Genomic DNA, 21500 nt, shown 5'->3' with positions numbered 1-21500 from the left:
CGGTTTCCGCAGCTTTAATGTATAAAGTTACTACAAGCCAAAACAATAAAATCGAACTCACCAGAATGAAGGTGTGTAAAAAATGGCTCTTGATGCACGCCGGACTGAAGGCGGTGTTGTCCGCCTCGAGGAACACCACGCACACGATGTCGTTACCGATGTGGCGCTTCCGCTGTAGCTTCTGGGGGTCGTGCCGCTCGTACGGCAGCTGTGTGGAAACGTGAAACATAATCTCTATCGAACGCCAGTTTGTATAAACGGAGTAAAGTCCTGTTGGGAGTGGTTCGAAAACGAAAACGGAAAACATTAAGCCATCACTATCGCGGATCATCGGGGATGGACGGGACGGGAGGTCGTACCTGTTAAATCATGAACAGTGTCAAGGCCGCCTTTGTATTTATCAAAACCACGTAATCTAACTTTATCACCTAGTAGCTGTAAAAATTCCTCAAATAACGGTGAATTTTCATTATTGTCTAAAATTTGTTCTTCTGTATATTGACCCTCCTTCACATAGATCACGCCCACTTTCAGTTCAGATTTTATGAAAACCTGCGGAAGGAAATGAACGTTTCGTTTGAGTTGCCGATAGTCAAGAAATAATAAGTTCTTACCTGGTCCAGCTTCAAAAGTTCCTCCGGTGTGTCTGGCAATTGTCCTAACGTCAGAGGTGGATTTAAGTTTACTTCTTTACCTAACGATCTAACTACTTCTTCTCTATTATACCTGCGGGAAAGGGAATTGGAAACAATTAAACAATTACAATGTATTCAATATCTCGTTAAATTTTCCAACAGGTCACGTTGGCCTACACACTTAAATTATTTTTTAGATCTCGGCAAAATTTTTGCCGAGATTCCAACAGCCGAGATCTCGGTAATATTTTACAATACTGAGATTCGGTAATTCCTTTACCGAAATTTCGTCAATAATTTGCCGAAATTCGGCAAAGTTGATTTTTTGCCGAGATCTCGGTAACGATTACCGGTAAAAAATTTACCGAAATACGTCGAAGTTATTACCAATATCTCGGCTGTTGGATTCTCGGCAATCGGTAAACGTAGAATTTTAAGTGTGTATGTGATATGTCGTGATACTCATCCAACGAGCTTCGAGTATTTTTTTGTAACTCATAGAGCCGATTCTTTTCCGATTTATAAAAATACTTTAACATACAAATTCTTTACCCTTTATGAGCGAAGTTGGGACCTCCGATAGTAAATTTCTTAAACCAAAAACTAAGGAAAAGGTCGCACTTTTCATACAAACTGCTAGTGTTCACCAGCATGTTGTCGAGGAAGAGTCGTTTGGCCGAATGCCACTAGGCTGAAAGTTGTTTGGCCGAATAAACCATTTGGCCGAACAGACCATTAGGACCATTAGGAAAGTCATTTGGCCGAATGGGTCATTTTGCCGAAAGGGCCATTTATCTTAAAGGGTCATTAGGCTGAAAGGGTCATTTGACCGAAAGGGTCGTTTGACCGAAAGGGTCATTTGGCCGAACAGGCCATTTGGCCGAAAGGGTCATTAGGCCGAAAGAATCATTTGGCTAAATAGGACATTTGGCCGAATAAGACGTTTGGCCGAATATGTCATTGAAAAGTGAGAAATTAGGAGTAAGAATACTCACTTCTCACTCCTCATTTATCACTTCTCGCTGTAAAAAGTGAGAAGCGCGAAGTGAGACGTCTAACTACTCACTACGCGCTCCTCATTATTTTTACATTGAGAAGTGAGAAACGATGCACATTACATTTTTTAGTGACGATTCCTAGTCGGAAAACGCATTATAAGTGATATTTTGTTTTGCTCTCTTGGAAAATAAACGCAATTTCGTCAAAAATCCAAAAATCAAATATACAAGAAATGCAAAGCATTGTTCACGTTAATCACGCAAATCTGAAACAGAAGATTCAAAATAATTAATACCAATTGGAAAAAATATATCTTTGTCGTTTTTTTAACGAATTATAACTGAAAATCCTTCTTCCACTCGAAACTTACGATCTGTTCGTAAAAAAAAAACTATTCTCAAATTGACATTTTAATGACGAATTAGCTATTTTTTATTTTGATTACGCTTATAATTTTCAAGCTTCATGCAAGACCATGGTGAAGGAGAATGGGTTCAATTATCTGTCCGGTCTAGAAAATGTACAACTTCTTTTTCTTCTTCTTCAACGGCTCTACATTCCAACTGGAACTTGACCTGCTTTTCAACGTATTCTATTAGCATTTCCTGAGTTATTAATTGAAAAGCTTTCATTGCCCGCCATTGCATGAGTATGTATCTTGCGTGGCAGGTACAATGGATACACTATGCCCAGAGAGTCGAGAATGTCTTCCACCCGAAAACATCCTAGACCGAACCGAGAATCAAACTCGCCATCTCCGGATTGGCAATCCTACGCCTTTGCTCGCAAGGCTATTGGAGAACCCAGAAAATGTACAATTACAATACAAAAAATATAAAATTTGCTTTGAAAAGTTGCTTATGGATATGGCTTTCTCAATCTAAGAATAAACAAAACAGCAAATTTTTGAAATTAACAGACGTGTCGGCCGAATGTTTTTGGCTTTTTTACAAAGGAAATTAGTTCGTGTCTGTTGTTTCTCTTGAAAAAGGCTTAATACATTCGGCCGAAACGTCTGATAAGTTCAAAATTCAGCCGTTTTGACTAAGAAAGCCACATCCGTAAGCATTTAATAATGTAATGCCAACGAAGGAAAGAAAGAACATTAACAATTCTAAGAAAATTCAAAGTTTAAGAAATTATTTTCAAATATGAGATGCTGTGTTATATGCATCTATGTCTTCCATATGGCTCAGAAAAATATGCATTGCTACAAGGCAGATCATGCTAATGGTGACCTGAAATCTTTGAAAAAACAAATCGTTAGAAGAAAATAGTTGATAGTATGTCAAAATTAAGCATATGCGGTATTTCGAAAAAAAAAAAAAAATTTCAGGTGGTTCGAAACGAAATTCCGCGGAATTTCGCTGAATTTGAGCATGGCGAAATCTGATTTCTTGATTTCATTTTGTTTCGTAAAATTACAAAAATTTCGCTAGAAAAAATTAGCTTTTAACGAAATTTAACGGAATTCCGCGGAATTTCGAAACAAATTTAAACTTAAACCATACTGCCTCGTACGGTCGTGTATTATCAAAAAATTTGGCTGCGCCGCTGAACAAAATCATAAAGTTGTTTTCAAAACTTTATGTTAAATAAATTTTTCTATGAACGCTTACTACATAATCTTATTCCGATTCGACAAATACGTAATTAATTTTCTTCATTTTCACTTTTTTTTGCGTTGGATCAGTGGCGTAGCCACGGGGGTGGCTTTGGATATAAAGGAAAGGAGGGGAGGAGGTGAGAGACAAAATGTTTAGAAGAAATTTTTTTGTTTAGAAGAAAATTTTTTTTTGTCGAGTCAGGTACAAGACACTGAAGACGGCCTTACTGTTGAGGTCGAAATACATATCTGTCAAGATACAATTAAGTGGTGGAATTCAATGGGATTGTATAAACCCGTCTTATGACAAGTGAAGACATTCCACTAAAAAGCTCAAAATAATTTTCTTATCTTCTCAAAATAAAAAATGTCCAGAAAACCCCCCCAGACCAATCTTCTGACTACGCCACTGCGTTGGATTGATTTGAAACACGGTTTTCGTTTTCGGGTTTTCAAAATAACTTTGTTTACAATAAATATTTAGTCGCTTGCCAAGGTGGCTTCACTTGAATTACCTTTTCAACTAACCAACTATTCCTTTCCCGCGGAGCTCACGGAGATGCAGAGCATTCCTCGGTTTCTTATAACAATGAGTGTCACACTAATTTTCTTCTCCTAATAGCAGTTCGTCGAGCTGATTGTATATAAGACATATAAGATGATCGAGTTTGGAAGGAAATGATAGCCTTTTGGTGTAACTTTTTGTACGGGAAAGGAAACATTATTTCTTCATACCTGGTAAACTGCTGCCGTAAAATTTTTCGATCCCATCTCTGAAATACATATCTTTGTGTAATTTAGGAAAATGCAGAGGACGATTCTTGTGAGCAAATGTGTGCTATTTACTACTCTTTATCTGCGTATACGCCTGGCAGATGTGGATATATAAATGAGTATCCCACTAGATAAAAAACAAAATCAATGCATTCATTTTCTGGTTTTGAGTTAGCTCAATACCATAAAACCACGCTAATAAGACGATATTAAGTATGCTTTAGCACAGGCCTGCCCAACCTTTCCAAGCCACGGGCCAATTTTCAGAATGGTCACTTGATGGCGGGCCAGAAAATATCGGTACATAATTTTATACATTTTCAAAAAAAAAAAAACAAAGTAAAATACATTTTTACAGAATGGCCTGAAGAGAATTTAATTGCGTTAGAACAATATTTTTTTTGTTTGGTCATTTTCTTTTTTCTTTTACTTAATAGAACTTGGAATTGTAGTCTTCTTTCTAATACTCGACACTTATTGATTTCGCAATCGGTGATCAAATTTTGAATTACTTTTTACTGATTTAATTATGGATGAGAGTTGTTCACACAGATATGTACTTCTGGAAAGAGAAAATATCTTACGAAAGATGTGTCTTTCTGAAATTTAGATTTGAGCACGTTGCTGCATTGGAGGTCAATTATCTCCATTTGAAACATTCCATATAAGTTTTTTTTTTTCGAGCTCGAAAAAATCGAGCACCGTTGTTGTAGCTCAGTAAATTTAAAAATTGAATCTCGGCAGAAAATTTCGTTTGTTACTGATTTTCAGCAAAATATTTACCGTAGCTCAGCAACCGAAACGTCACTTTTACTAAGATTTTGGCAAAAATCATATGTGCTGAAACACAGCGGTACTCACCTCACCTCACTTCACCGGGAAAATAAACAAAAAAATGCTGAGATCACGTATAGTGATCGCATAGCGTGTATATGTCTCAAAAATTAACGAATATGCTTGAACTTTTCTATTGAAAGACTTCGGCTGTTTTCTACAGGGTTAAAGAAATGTATCAATTTTTGACAATCAATTGTGGGAAATTGTTTCAATTTTGTTTTAATAGTTTGCACGTTGAATAATAAAAGTTCGACGTGATGATCCCTGATTTTCAGCATTTCAGCTGAGGCCAAGCACTCACCCATGCAGGATCATGCAGCTTGGGCATTGGTACTCTGCTTCCATTTTCGTCAACATAATTTGGAATAAATGGTTGTTAAGTTTTCTCGCGTAGGTAATGTTGATTTTCTTAATAACGAGCGTTGCTTCACCACGAATGTTGATCGTTTTTACACGGAGATCATAGATCACATAGATCGGAAATCTACCGCAATTCATCACATCAATAAAAAGAAAACATCGAAGAGCACGAAGAGAAATCGAAGCGCGACAATTGCTTAGATTTTCAAGTGTCACAGCGCACGTGTTCTTTCTTGTTATTGCCGTAGTTCAAGCTCCTTCATACAGGTCTTAACAGCTTTCCTAAGGTCTATACCTGTGGTAGTCGTTTCCTGATGATTAGCATCAATTCCTCTTATGAAGATCTATGGCTTGTTTTTTACATCCAGTATTTGGATCGATTGTGAGCATGTGGATTTTTCACGAAACGCAGTTTTCAAGTCTTCTGTACGAACTCTAACTCTTCGCCGTACTTCACGACAATCTAATACTACTGAAGGAGGCTTTTTCTTTAGAGCACACCATATCAACAACAGCCGATATGCATTCCTTACCAAGTTTCAAAGTGCTCGCGTTTTTTGGGAGCACACCTAGGATCCTAGGGGCACACCACTCGATACGGAGGCGATGCACAACTGTCATTTGTAATGATTTGTCTTTGCTGCGTCGCAGCATGCGTGGAATAATAAGAATGACAGTTGTGTGTTGCTTCCGTATCGAGTGGTGTGCCCTTGAAAGCGTGAGTGCTTTGAAGTTTGGATTCCGTGAGGAGTGACCTTAAGGTCTTTCTGAGGAATTTCCAAATGAAGTTAAAAAATCTAGGGTGCCACTAAAACAAAATCCCAGAACAATTCGTTTGAATTGCGCTGCTTAGGAGGGAATCTCCGGAAGATTTGTCAGAGGAATTTTTAGAGGAAATGCCGGGAAAAAAATTCAATACATTTGTCGGAGGAGTTGCAACGGTGTTTGGTAGAGGAATTGAAGCAGTTATTGTTATATGCCTAATACATTTTCTGAAATATTTCCTGAATTGTAATAAGCAAAATGGATTTTTTTTTTGGATTTGACTGTTTGGAAATCTATTTTAATTAGTGAAGCAACTTCGAAACCTTATGGATTCCGAGCAATCTCATTTAATGGGTAGTCTCATATGTACACACAGGAAGGGGGTTTGTCGCTTTTGAATTTCCCTCGACGTTGAAGTCACTGTTCATGTTCATGGATGTCAATTGCTCAGTAATTTTAGCAATTTGATATGTTTATGTGCTCATTGGTGTTTTTCTAAAGTATATTGGCTTACCAACACAGCAAAAAAAAAATTGTAATATCACATCATAATTGATGCACATCATCGCCGTCGTAAATCGCATGTATTATTACATCAGTTTTGTGTAACAAAAAGTGACGTAATTGGGATTTTGTCGCCAAAATGAAATTGTGTAAAACGTAATCAGTTTGACGTAATGACAAAAACGACGTAATAACCAGCCAGCAGAAGCATTGCTTTTGGCAGCTGGGTTAGGGGTGTTCTGGATTTTTCTTTCATGCTTCCAAAATTCAGTTCTAAAAAATGTTATATTTTATTTCCATAATTTTGCACGTAAATATACAATATGATAACAAATTATTTATTTTTGTTTTAATTTACAGCATTGTGACACATCGATTTTGTGTGTGTGTGTGTGTGTGTGTGTGTGTGTGTGTGTGTGTGAGTGTGAAAAAATGACAATACTTTGTTTTTAAATGGTTTTATTCTAAGATTTTTAGTTTTTTCAGGCTTAACGTTTTGGTTTAGTATTTTTGGATTTTTGTTGGACCTGTGCGCCGATAAAAATATTGTCGCCATGGCGTGATAGATCGTTTCCAGTTGGCGTGGACTTATTTTATACATTAAATTTTTGTCATTGTTAGATTTACTGCACTTAACAAAAAAATCTTTCGAAAATTCCTCTAAAAGCACCTTCGGAAATTCCTTTAGGAACTTCTCCAGGAATTCCTTCAAAAACTCTTCCAAGAATTCCTGCGGCAAATTCTTTAGAAGTTGCTCTCAAAATTCATTCATTAAGTCCTCCAGAAATTCCTCAACGGGTTTCTTCAGAAAGTACTCCAGAAACTTCTCAAGAGTTCTTCCGGAAATTTCTCCAAAAATTCCTTGAGCAGTTCCTCCAGGTGTTTCTTCTGAAATTCACACAGGAATTTCTCCGAAAATTCGTACAAGAGTTACTTCGGAAGATCTGGTCGGAGTTCCTCCGAAAATACCTCTCGATATTCCTGTTAACTCCTTGTTCAGGGGTTTGATTTGAAAATTTCTCAAAAAGTTCCAATGAAAAGTTCACCAGGATTTATATAGTTCTTCTAATAGTTCTTCCAGAAGTTATTTCAGAAACTAAATTACCTCCTTCAGAAGTTCTCTTCAAGATTTTTTCCGGAAATTTCTCCAGGAGTTCTTCCAGGAGGTCCTTCAAGAATTATTCCAGGAGTTTCTCCTGAAATCTGCCAGGAGTTTCTTCGGAAACGGATTCCTCCGGAAGTTTCTTCAGAAATTTTTTCCAATATACCTCGGCAAGTACCTCCAGGAATTCCTTCAGATTTTTCTTCCGAAATTCCTCCAGAATATTTTTAGGAAATTTCTCCAGGAGTTCCTTGGAAAATTCCTTCAGGAGTTCATATGACAATTCCTCCTAAAATTCCTCAGCGGGATCTTCCGAAAAGTTCTTCAGTTCTTCTTGCTCCAACGGAAATTTCCCACAAATCTTCTTTCGGATTTTTGTTAAGGAATTAGTCCACAATTCGACCAAGAGTTCCTCCAAAAATACCTCTAAGAATTACTCCGAAAAATTCTTCAGTAGCTTCTACAAAAACTCCTTCCATAGTTCCTTCGGAAATTTCTCCAAGAATTGTATATGAGTTTCACCGGAAAATTTGCCAGGAACCCCCCTGAAAATTCCGTCTGGATTTACTCCAGAAATCCCTTTAAGAGCTCTTCGGATATTCCTCCAGAAGGTCCTTTAAGAATTATTCCAGGAGTTCCTCTTGAAAATCTTTCAGGAGTTTCTCTTAAAAGGAGTTCCTCCGGAAATAGCCGCAGCCCGGGTAGACGATAATGGCTCATTAACAGTAAAACGTGATATTGATAACAAAACATGATATTAACTTGTTTGAAATAAGAGTAAAAATAACAAGCGAAAATAACAAAAATTTGTGCCGAAATATCATAAAAATATCAGGTTTTGTCATTAACAAGAACTTATCAATATCTTGAGCTATTAGTTTGTTCCTGATATTTTTATGATATTTCGGTGCAAATTTTTGTTATTTTCGCTTGTTATTTTTACTCTTATTTCAAACAAGTTAATATAATGTTTTGTTGTCAATATCACGACTTCTACCTGTGAGTAGCTCCTCCGAATATTTCGAATTTCTCCGATTTTTTTTTCAATAGCTTCTACGGAAATTCCTTTAAGAGTTCCCTCGAAAATTCCTCCAAGAATTGTATATGATTTTCGACGAAAAATTTGGCAGGAACTCCTCCGAAATATCCATCTGGACTTTCTCCAGAAATTCCTCTTGGAACTTTTTTGGATATTCCTCCAGAAATATCTGCAGAAGTTCTTCCGGAAACTCTCCAAGATATTGTTCCCGAAATTCTTCCAAGAGTTCTTCCAGAAGGCCCTTCAAGAATTATTCCAGGAGTTCCTCCTGAAAATCCTCCAAGAGTTTCTTCGGAAATTCCTCAACGATTTCCTCCGCAAGTAACTTCAGAACCTTCTTCCGAAATTCCTCGGCAAGTACTTCCAGGAATTCCTCCAAGAGTTTCTTCGGAAGTTCCTCTGAAAATACCTCTAAGAATTACTCTGAAAATTCCTTCGGTAACCTGTACGGAAGTTCCTTCAAGAGTTCCTTCGGAGATTTCTCCAAGAATTATTCATGAGTTTCTCCGGAAATTTCGGCAGGAACTCCTCCGTGAATTCCTTCAGGAATTTAAGGAGTTTAAGAAGTTCCTCGGGAAACTCTTCAATGCTTTTTCCGAAAATTTTACCAGGAATTCCTCCAAAATACCCTTCAAGAATTATTCCAGGAGTTATTCTTGAAAATCTTCCAAGAGTTTCTCCTAAAGGAGTTACTCTGGAAATGGCTCCAGTGGCTCCCCCAAATATCCCGAATTACTCCGAAATTTCCTCCAGTAGCTTCTGCGAAAATTCCTTCAGGAGTTCCTTCGGAAATTCCTCCAGAAGTTTTAATATTTGCAATTTGTTTTTTTTTAATTTTTAATTTTAATTTTCAATTTTAATTTTTAATTTTTAATTTTAATTTTTAATTTTAATTTTTAATTTTAATTTTTAATTTTAATTTTTAATTTTAATTTTTAATTTTCAATTTGAATTTTTAATATTCAATAATAATATTTAATATTTAATATTTAATATTTAATATTTAATATTTAATATTTAATATTTAATATTTAATATTTAATATTTAATATTTAATATTTAATATTTAATATTTAATATTTAATATTTAATATTTAATATTTAATATTTTAGGATTTTAAGATTTTAAGATTTTAAGATTTTAAGATTTTAAGATTTTAAGATTTTAAGATTTTAAGATTTTAAGATTTTAAGATTTTAAGATTTTAAGATTTTAAGATTTTAAGATTTTAAGATTTTAAGATTTTAAGATTTTAAGATTTTAAGATTTTAAGATTTTAAGATTTTAAGATTTTAAGATTTTAAGATTTTAAGATTTTAAGATTTTAAGATTTTAAGATTTTAAGATTTTAAGATTTTAAGATTTTAAGATTTTAAGATTTTAAGATTTTAAGATTTTAAGATTTTGAATTTTAAGATTTTAAGATTTTAAGATTTTAAGATTTTAAGATTTTAAGATTTTAAGATTTTAAGATTTTAAGATTTTAAGATTTTAAGATTTTAAGATTTTAAGATTTTAAGATTTTAAGATTTTAAGATTTTAAGATTTTAAGATTTTAAGATTTTAAGATTTTAAGATTTTAAGATTTTAAGATTTTAAGATTTTAAGATTTTAAGATTTTAAGATTTTAAGATTTTAAGATTTTAAGATTTTAAGATTTTAAGATTTTAAGATTTTAAGATTTTAAGATTTTAAGATTTTAAGATTTTAAGATTTTAAGATTTTAAGATTTTAAGACTTTAAGATTTTAAGATTTTAAGATTTTAAGATTTTAAGATTTTAAGATTTTAAGATTTTAAGATTTTAAGATTTTAAGATTTTAAGATTTTAAGATTTAAGATTTTAAGATTTTGAGATTTTAAGATTGTAAGATTGTGATATTTTAAGAGTTTAAGATTTTAAGATTTTAAGATTTTAAGATTTTAAGATTTTAAGATTTTAAGATTTTAAGATTTTAAGATTTTAAGATTTTAAGATTTTAAGATTTTAAGATTTTAAGATTTTAAGATTTTAAGATTTTAAGATTTTAAGATTTTAAGATTTTAAGATTTTAAGATTTTAAGATTTTAAGATTTTAAGATTTTAAGATTTTGAATTTTAAGATTTTAAGATTTTAAGATTTTAAGATTTTAAGATTTTAAGATTTTAAGATTTTAAGATTTTAAGAATTTTAAGATTTTAAGATTTTAAGATTTTAAGATTTTGAATTTTAAGATTTTAAGATTTTAAGATTTTAAGATTTTGAATTTTAAGATTTTAAGATTTTAAGATTTTAAGATTTTAAGATTTTAAGATTTTAAGATTTTAAGATTTTAAGATTTTAAGATTTTAAGATTTTAAGATTTTAAGATTTTAAGATTTTAAGATTTTAAGATTTTAAGATTTTAAGATTTTTAAGATTTCTAGATTTTTAGATTTTTAGATTTTTAGATTTTTAGATTTTTAGATTTTTAGATTTTTAGATTTTTAGATTTTAAGATTTTAAGATTTTAAGATTTTAAGATTTTAAGATTTTAAGATTTTAAGATTTTAAGATTTTAAGATTTTAAGATTTTAAGATTTTAAGATTTTAAGATTTTAAGATTTTAAGATTTTAAGATTTTAAGATTTTAAGATTTTAAGATTTTAAGATTTTAAGATTTTAAGATTTTAAGATTTTAAGATTTTAAGATTTTAAGATTTTAAGATTTTAAGATTTTAAGATTTTAAGATTTTAAGATTTTAAGATTTTAAGATTTTAAGATTTTAAGATTTTAAGATTTTAAGATTTTAAGATTTTAAGATTTTAAGATTTTAAGATTTTAAGATTTTAAGATTTTAAGATTTTAAGATTTTAAGATTTTAAGATTTTAAGATTTTAAGATTTTAAGATTTTAAGATTTTAAGATTTTAAGATTTTAAGATTTTAAGTACATATACGTCCTTTTAATCTTCGATGTTGCAGCCATATGATGCTGGTCCCGTAGTAACTGTACTTTTCGTCTTCCCACAAGTCACCGCATGTTTGCATTGCTTCGCAACTACTTTCGTTATTCTCAGTCCACTTGATTGCTCTTGTACGGGATAGTGGGTGGAAACATGAACCCAGCAGTTTTGTCCTGTACCTGAAAAAATATTAAATAATTCATTAACGGTTCAGTACTGCTCGAGGTTTTTATGTTAGTCGATAAGAAATTAGAGCTTACCTGCGCGGTTTTATTTTTCCTGCTTTTGATCCGTTCGAAATACTTTAAAAAGTTGAGGTAAGGTGCATGATCTCGACGCAACAGTATGGCTCTGTATGACGTATGATTGCAGAGAGATCGGTGCCTGGATCGATTATCCAGGACGATTTTGAATCTGTAAAAAATCCCACAATCGTCAAGCGATCGGAACAATCATCGTTAAGAAACTTACCTGCACAATTCCATTCCGGCATTGAAGGTGTGAACGAATTCATCGTAGGTATGAACAAATCCTGCAGCTCTAGCATCCTTTCGATATTTGCCTCTCTGGAAAATGATATGATAAATTGCACCGGCTGGGTACAAATAAAACTACTAACAATACTTACCCATGAACAGATTTTCTCCCACTTCCAGGTCGGAAACACTGTTTGCACATTTCAATAACTTCCTATCCACTTAATTTAGTTTTAAAAAAGCAATTAGTTCAAATTATAATCGTATTTCAATGTGAACAGAATGGAGTGAAAACTGGACTGACTGCCGGCTTTGTTGACATTTACAGCAGCATGCATTATGAAGCAATATTACTGATGGTGGCGGTAATATTACGCTGAGTTCGCGATATTCACCTATTTGGCAGGTAATTTGGCGTTGGATCGACGTAACTGAAATATGAACTTTCTCAATTGAATGTTGCGACGAGGAATTTAATAAAGCGTCAATATGGCACAATATTACGTTAAATACGAGATTACATCGGATTTCCATGTACGTTTTACGAAAATACGTCGCGGCATATTAATAAATTTTTTGCTGTGAAGCTGTAGGATGAATAGGAATATTAAAAATTTGCATTATTAGATAAGCATACGGGCAGATGGAGACGCATGGTACATTTGTTCATTTGTGACTAATTTTGTTGGACAAATTTCATCTCGTCTGTTAATCAAATAGGTTAAGACGATATAATGCACACCCTGGTCAAAACACCTAGAACACTATAACTAACTAAGGTTAAAAATCAATTACAGTCAAACTTCCATGAGTCTATGTTCAATAACTCTATAATATTGATTAATGGAAACAAATTGCAACAACTCGATATTTCCATGAGAACCATGAGAGACCATCAATATCGACACATGGGGGTTTGACTGTAGTTTTTTTTTTAAATATTTATAAGACCATCATTCTGTGCTAATCTTGATCCTGAGTGGGGTTACCGATTGAAATGTTCGGAATGTGAATCATGGATTTGAGTCAAAACGGTATCAAAAAAGTGTGATACGTGGTAAGAATGCAGTCTAATCATGAATATCAGTGGTACATTCCACTGACGTGGAAATGCTTCTCTAATTTCAATATGGTAATCATTAATTTCGTTCCGAAAAATGTTGCTATTATTAAACACTCTTTTCATATCAAATATTCTTATTGTTGTAATTCATATGACCAAAAAATGACCAACAATTATTCGTGCGTTAGGATTTATTACGCTATTCAGCATAACCATATATCTGTTCATTTCATAAAGCTGGTTTATGGGAGTTTCATTGTTAGCAATAAGAGCGCCAATAAGACTGAGCAACTAACTATGGCGATTGCTGTCACAAATCCGCAATACGAATTAAATAGGGGAAATGACGGCTTCGGCAGGTTTTGTTCTATTATTGTCAGGGGGTTTTTGGTGACAAAATTTTATAAAATTTTGCCAGAATATTATTTGATATGCAAAGAATCTTTAGGCCAAATTTTAGCATAATTAGCTTTCTTTAACCCCCCGACAATAATAGAACAAAACCTGCCGAAGCCGTCATTTTCCCTAAATTGAAGAAGCATGGAAATTGTTACTTAGGACATTTTACTGGCAAAATCGCCCCAATAATGTAGGCAGGACGATATGCCCTTTACCTACCGGACACAAACATGGCGTACCCAGCAGCAGTTGTTGAAATCCATTTTTCCATGACTTTTCAAGAAAGCTTTATTACGTGTTCTATGTATTCTCAATCCAGTTGAAAACCAGAATTGGGGGATAGCAAAGTTGGATTTTTCTCACAATCCGTACGTTAAACCTAACTTCGGAAGTGGTGCGCTGTTTTCATATCGCAAAGCGCTATTCAGCGCACCACTTCCGAAGTTAGGTTTAACGTACGGATTGTGAGAAAAATCCAACTTCGCTAGCACCCAATTTCGGGTTTCAACTGGATTGAGTATAATATTATCATACGACAACTCACAGGCAATGCATTCATGACTTTTTGGACTACCAAAAAATACAAAGTTAGCATAAATTGCGTTAAAAAGTAATAAGTTATTTAAGTATTGCCTAAGGGAGGCATATTATACCGTCTTATCCTAATTGTACAGGTATGCTAGCTCTTTCTTCCAGAACGTGATTACATGTGGGAAAGTACACGTCAGCATTAAGTATGTCCGCTGATATGTGATCGACCCAGAGCTTAAAATATTCATCTTCATGAAGCAACTTCGCTCCGAATTTTGACAAACATCGCATGAATATTCAAAACATAGAATGACATAGTCAGACGACTACTCCACGAACTCATTCATTCGACTATCACTGAATGTGTTTACTATGTGCAGAAAAAAAAACATAATTAGCATTGTTTATGTTGATGTTTACCACTGAAACTGCCTCGTGGATGAAAATCGGATTCAGTCCTGTGTGATAAATCACTTTACTCATTTGAAACGTGTTCCGATTTCAGATAATTTATCAATTTGTAAAATGTGCATAAATATTCAATGACTAATATTCAACCGAATATTGACTGTCCAGAGCCGACTATGAATGTGTTGGAAGTGAACTGACAAATGAAGAAAAATGGTCTTCACTAAAAAATTTCGATTATTTTACACTCTGGATCGACCCCTGGGGCTTTGTTCGATTTCATGCTATAGATGGCTGTTTGAATCTCTAGCAGTGATGAAACTTCGGTATTGACGGTTTTTATACGCCAGACCCTACGCAAATCATGTCATGTCGAGGTGGTGGTGGCCTGGCTGGGACTTGGAAAAGTTGTTCGAAAAAAACAAACGATTTCAGTTGGCGCCCTGGCGCACTGCTTAGGCATCGGGGTTATCGTAGAGGAGGCGAATGTTCCCGGCAGGTTTTGGGACAGTTTGTCGAATGACATTTCGTCGAATGATGTTTGGTCGAATGACATTTGGTCGAAAGTACATTTGGTCGAATGGACATTTAGTCGAATGGAAATTAGGTCAAATGAACATTAAGTCAAATGGACATTTTGTCGAATGGACATTTAGTCGAAATGACATTTAGTCGAAAGGACATTTAGTCGAATGGAAATTTAGTCGAATGTTGAAAGTGTTTAGTCGGTAATAGGTAATTAGTTAAATGGATAATTCGTCAATAGATATTCTGTTGAATTTGAATAAATAATCCACAAGATTCATGGTTAAACTGATAAGAGGAATTCAGTGAACATGAGGAAATTCAATCAGGGCCCTCCTTAGTCGTGCGGTAAGACGCGCGGCTACAAAGCAAGACCATGCTGAGGGTGGCTGGGTTCGATTCCCGGTACCGGTCTAGGCAATTTTCGGATTGGAAATTGTCTCGACTTCCCTGGGCATAAAAGTATCATCGTGTTAGCCTCATGATATACGAATGCAAAAATGGTAACCTGGCTTAGAAACCTCGCAGTTAATAACTGTGGAAGTGCTTAATGAACACTGAGCTGCGAGGTGGCTCTGTCCCAGTGTGGGGATGTAATGCCAAAGAGAAGAAGAAGAAGAAGAAGAAGAGGAAATTCAATCAGTAGCAGAAGAAACGAATACGAATGTCAATGAGGATTTTTCACCTGAGCTAATAGAAACTTCTGGAGCCTGGTGTATTATAGAAAAATTGAAAACCTGCAGAACTAGAAAAATATTAGGTACTGATGGTGAAATACCCTCTATTCTATTTTTCGGCACATTATCAAAAACCAATGTAAAGAGTTCAGTGCGTGTTGGATCTTGTTTCAGACGGCAGAACGATCGAGCGATTTGCCGAAATTTTGTGTTTTGCATTGCGCGGCCGGTAATAAAGTTAATTAGTTCAGTGCGTGTTGGCTCTTCTTTCGGACAGCAGAACGATCGTGCGATTTGCCGAAATATTGTGTTCTGCATTGCGCGGCCGTCAGTGCCTGTTTTGTCGTGTTTCTGCTCAGTAAGCAGATAGTTAGCGCGGCCGAGTAAGTAAACAATTGGTGCGTGATCGGACGTGTTTCAGGTAGGATTTAGAACATTCGTTAAATCCGAGTTTTTGGTTCTAATCTTAATGTTCGGTGAATAAGTGTGCGGTTGAACGTGTTTTGTATACAATGCGAAACATTTGTAAAATCCAGTTTACTTTGTCCTCGTTTGGACGGTTCGTAAGTAAATTGATGAATATATTTAAAATATTTTTTCAGCATATACTGTTATTGACAAACGCTCTATATTGTCGAATAGAGCTCCCTTATTATTCACCTTACCCACTAACACAAATTTTCCTTCCCGAGATATCTATGAAGGTAGTATGGGTTCCCTGCATCTTCACTAGTAGATGTTGAACTAACATTCCTTCCCTTCCTTCCGTGATTGTAAGGACGTTGCCAGGTATACAACTGCTACTGTATAGGAAAAGGTACTAATCCCAAATACCAATTTGCGACAATATACAAGGTTGAAAGATTATTATTCTTCCATTTACTTCCACTATTCACTTTTAATGTATCAACAAACAGATACAGGGGTTAGACAAAATGGTTGAGATAGGTAAAATTATGTCGAAGTTCAAATCATCATAACTTTGCGTACAATAATCCGATTTTGATAAAATCATGACCATCAGAACCGGACGCTTTTCTAGTATACTGCCCCCCTGCAAAACCTAAAATTGGTCATTGGCCACCGTAGATGTTCCGGGTTTTCCGAAGGTATATTCAAAATGCATTTTTTCCACTGCTTGTCATTTTATGTGACGTTTACTTTCATCATGTTTTATGCTTTCTCCAAAAACTAGAACTAATATGCCGGCCAGTGGTGGCTGTAGATCGAGAATCCATCAAAACTACGCAGAGATATGGTCATTTCCGTAAAAACGGTTCCGGGAACATGATGAAATGATAACAGATCGGAATAATGCAAATATGGGTATCTATGTTCATGGCTTTGCGAGACGATGATTACAGCAAAATTTCCAGAGTGATAGTGTCCACTGCCACCCTTATAGCAGGTTCCAAGGGCCTTCTAGGAGGGGCCGGTTTTGGCACCGTCTGGAACTATGCATATATGGGTGTCAAAATTCATGTTTTCCCAAGACGATGAATATAGGATCTTTATTAAAGATACATTATGGTAACTGTAAGACTCTCTGGCCAATTTGCAACTGGTTCCGTGTGTTCTGCGAAAATGACATTTGTTCAGGGTGTATGGCCAATCCCGTACCGATTTTACGAAAATGACCAAATCTTTGCGTATACCAAACGAATTTTCGATCTGCAGCCAGCATTGGTCAGCTTATTAGTTCTAGTTTCCAGGGAGAGTATAAAACATGATGGCAGTAAACGTCAGATAAAACGACAAGCTGAAGAAAAAATGCATTTTTAACATATCCTCGGAAAACCCGGAACATCTCCGGTGGCCAAGGGCCAATCTGAGGTATTGCATAGAGACAGTATACTAGAAGAGTTTCCGTGTCCGAAGATCCCGGTTTCATCGAAATCGGATCTTTCTACGCAAAGTTATGCTGATTTGAACTTCGACAAAATTTTGCCTATCTTAACCTTTTTGACTAACGTACGTACGTACGTATTTCGTTTCCTACTTGGAAACTTCTTCAGTATTTTGTTATCGACGAGTTAATAACGAGTCGATAACAAAACACTGAAGAAGTTTCCAAGTAGGAAACGAAATACGTATCTGTTTGTTGATACATGAAAAGTGAATAGTGGAAGTAAATGGAAGAATAATAGTCTTTTAACCTTGTAGCATTTCCCCTAAGACGCTCTAAAATAATTAATGACAATATACAGTAGATTGCTCAATTGAGCATTGTATAGCCACCCACGATTTGTACAATCACATATGCTATGCTATGCTATGCTATTATCAAAAACCAATGATATCAATGTTATTACTTCATCGTAGCCGGCTTTGGAACATTTCGATGATTGACATCTAGTCTAATGCCATGTGGTCAAATGACATTTCGTCGAAGGGATATTTGGTCGAATGAAAATGGTTATCTTATTCTTTTCATTGAAACGCTTCCACTTCTTCCACTCAATATTTATACAATAACTAGTTATATGATGATGGATCGACTGTAATTTAGATATTTCGGGATTTTCTTAGCATGCAGTCTTAATTCCAGAGTCAAAACAGGGTTTTACTACTGTCTGACGTTTCGGCAATTGTATTTTGCCTTCTTCAATGGGAGAACTATAAAAATTAGGTGTATTCAAATTGTTCATAATTTTGTATGTTCGTTAACGATTTATGTTAAGACAGACGATTTTGACAAAAAACAGACCACTAGTAAGTTAACGAACATACAAAATTATTAACAATTATAATACACCTATTTTTTATAGTTCTCCCATTGAAGAAGGCAAAATACAATTGCCGAAACGTCGGACAGTAGTAAAACCCTGTTTTGACTCTGGAATTAAGACTGCATGCCAAGAAAATCCCGAAATACAATAATTAGTTCAGAATAAAATTGTCTTCCAACCATAATTCGTTTATGATTGGCCAAAAATTTAATTCTGACCTAATGGTCAAATAAATTTCTGGTGAAATGGTGACTGAATTTCTTTTGACCAGGTGGTATAGATTCATCCTAGACGGATAGAGGGGTTCGCCAAAAACAATACCCAGCCGGGAATATTCTCGAGATATACACCGTTTTCGTATTATTTATTCTTTTATGTACCCATCATTCTTTGGACAATATTGGAGCAATAATGATGTGATTTTTAGAAACACCGCAATAAATAATTTATTTTTTATTGTTATTGACTAAAGTTCTTTTCTTTCAAATAGCCATTCGACGGAACCTTATTAGACTAAATGTACCAAGATTTTTAATTCGAAAATTCGACGTCATTCGACCAAATGTACGAATATTCTTCATTCTAAAATCAGATTTCGACTAAATGTCCATTCGACGTAGTGTATCTAGTGGATTAAAAAAAACATTTTCGACTAAATGTCTTTTCGACCGAATGTCCATTCGACGTAATGTCTTTTCGACCAAATGTCATTCGACTAGATGTCATTCGACGAAGTGTCTTTTGACGAAATGGTATAGATTCTTCCCGGCATGCTGCGGCTTTCTGTCCTTCGTCAGCGGCTACGCTCGCTTGTTCCGTCTACATGAGCGCTTCAATACCTTCTTCAGAGACGGGCTAAGACTCTGGCTCCTCTGGTTTTTGTTCGCTCTCTCGCGGTTTAGGTTCTCTTCGCTTCTCTGTCTTCTCCCAGTTCACAAAGTTGCCTTCTCTGGATTTGCAGTTCGTCCAGGTTATTCTTGCTGGTGGCGATGAATGCGTTCATGATGATGGTCCATTGGTCTGCTACGCTGCCATTTACGGGAATATTTACACCACGAGTCTTTAGTTCTTCAACAAAGTACCTTTTAACCGTGGACGGTAGATGTTGGGAAATACCTATCATTGGTATTTCATGTTGGCTTGCGGGCAGCAGGGACTATGTCCAAGGGCTTGACGATCCCTCCCCAGGCCATCTGCGAGTTGTGGGGCTTGCCTAGGATGTGGTGGGGTTTGACAGTGGGCCCTGTTAAACCTCTATAAAAAGCTGCATGTATCCGCAAGTAGGCCCCACCAAAGCGACCGTGTGCCGCTCAAAGCGCACAAGCCCAAGTCCTGGTGTTAGGTGGGACGCTAAACAGCCCTGACACGACGGCCCTCCGACGAGACAGGAGGTTTGCGCAGGCCCAATAAGCCGCCTAGAAAACCAATCATTACGAACAATATAAGAGATAATGCGACTCGATATAATCGGCAAAGACCTAGGCGACGAATACAGGATCACGATTGGAAGCTTGGAACATGGAATTGCAAGTCGCTAGGTTTCGCAGGTTGCGACAGGATGATCTACGATGAATTACATCCCCGCAACTTCGACGTCGTGGCGCTGCAGGAGATTTGCTGGACAGGACAGAAAGTGTGGAAAAGCGGGCATCGAGCGGCTACCTTCTACCAAAGCTGTGGCACCACCAACGAGCTGGGAACCGGCTTCATAGTGCTGGGTAAGATGCGCCAACGCGTGATTGGGTGGCAGCCAATCAACGCAAGGATGTGCAAGCTGAGGATTAAAGGCCGTTTCTTCAACTATAGCATCATCAACGTGCACTGCCCACACGAAGGGAGACCCGACGACGAGAAAGAAGCGTTCTACGCACAGCTGGAGCAGACATACGATGGATGCCCACTGCGGGACGTTAAAATCGTCATCGGTGACATGAACGCACAGGTAGGAGGGAGGAAATGTATAGACCGGTCATCGGACCGGATAGTCTGCACACCGTATCGAATGACAACGGCCAACGATGCATAAACTTCGCAGCCTCCCGCGGAATGGTAGTCCGAAGCACCTTCTTTCCCCGCAAAAATATCCACAAGGCAACATGGAGATCACCTAACCAAGAAACGGAAAACCAAATCGATCACGTTCTAATCGACGGTAAATTCTTCTCCGACATCACGAATGTCCGCACTTACCGCAGTGCGAATATTGAATCCGACCACTACCTCGTTGCAGTATGCCTGCGCTCAAAACTGTCGACGGTGTACAACACGCGTCGAAGTCGGACGCCGCGGCTTAACATTGGGCGGCTACAAGACGGTAGACTAGCCCAAGAATACGCGCAGCAGCTGGAAGTGGCACTTCCAACGGAAGAGCAGCTAGGCGCAGCGTCTCTTGAAGATGGCTGGAGAGATATTCGATCCGCCATTGGTAGCACCGCAACCGCTGCACTAGGCACGGTGCCCCCGGATCAGAGAAACGACTGGTATGACGGCGAATGTGAGCAGTTAGTGGAAGAGAAGAATGCAGCATGGGCGAGATTGCTGCAACACCGCACGAGGGCGAACGAGGCACGATATAAACAGGCGCGGAACAGACAAAACTCGATTTTCCGGAGGAAAAAGCGCCAGCAGGAAGATCGAGACCGTGAAGAAACGGAGCAACTGTACCGCGCTAATAACACACGAAAGTTCTATGAGAAGTTGAACCGTTCACGTAAGGGCCACGTGCCACAGCCTGATATGTGTAAGGACATAAACGGGAACCTTCTTACGAACGAGCGTGAGGTGATCCAAAGGTGGCGGCAGCACTACGAAGAACACCTGAATGGCGATGTGGCAGACGAAGATGGCGGCATGGTGATGGACCTGGGAGAACGCGCGCAGGACATAATTCTACCGGCTCCGGATCTCCAGGAAATCCAGGAGGAGATTGGCCGGCTGAAGAACAACAAAGCCCCCGGGGTTGACCAACTACCAGGAGAGCTATTTAAACACGGTGGTGAGGCACTGGCTAGAGCGCTGCACTGGGTCATTACCAAGATTTGGGAGAAGGAAGTTTTGCCGCAGGAGTGGATGGAAGGTGTCGTGTGTCCCATCTACAAAAGGGCGATAAGCTGGATTGTAGCAACTACCGCGCAATCACATTGCT

The 21500-nt window shown here is 36.6% G+C and overlaps 1 protein-coding gene across 3 annotated transcripts in view; it reads right to left on the bottom strand.

The window, feature by feature from the left end:
• The window catches only part of LOC134226539 (uncharacterized), a 710533-nt gene that overhangs the window by 16387 nt on the left and 672646 nt on the right, over positions 1–21500 (bottom strand). For all 3 annotated transcript variants that reach the window (XM_062707374.1, XM_062707375.1, XM_062707376.1), the window contains 3 exons: positions 615–726; positions 360–552; positions 62–270 (listed from right to left, as the gene is read on the bottom strand). In XM_062707374.1, the coding sequence (XP_062563358.1) occupies positions 62–270; positions 360–552; positions 615–726 (514 nt within the window). The remainder of the gene's footprint in view (positions 1–61; positions 271–359; positions 553–614; positions 727–21500) is intronic.

Source organism: Armigeres subalbatus, chromosome 3 (assembly GCF_024139115.2).
Source record: "Armigeres subalbatus isolate Guangzhou_Male chromosome 3, GZ_Asu_2, whole genome shotgun sequence".
Taxonomy (NCBI): Eukaryota; Metazoa; Arthropoda; class Insecta; order Diptera; family Culicidae; genus Armigeres; species Armigeres subalbatus.
This window is presented reverse-complemented; position numbering and strand designations above follow the sequence as displayed.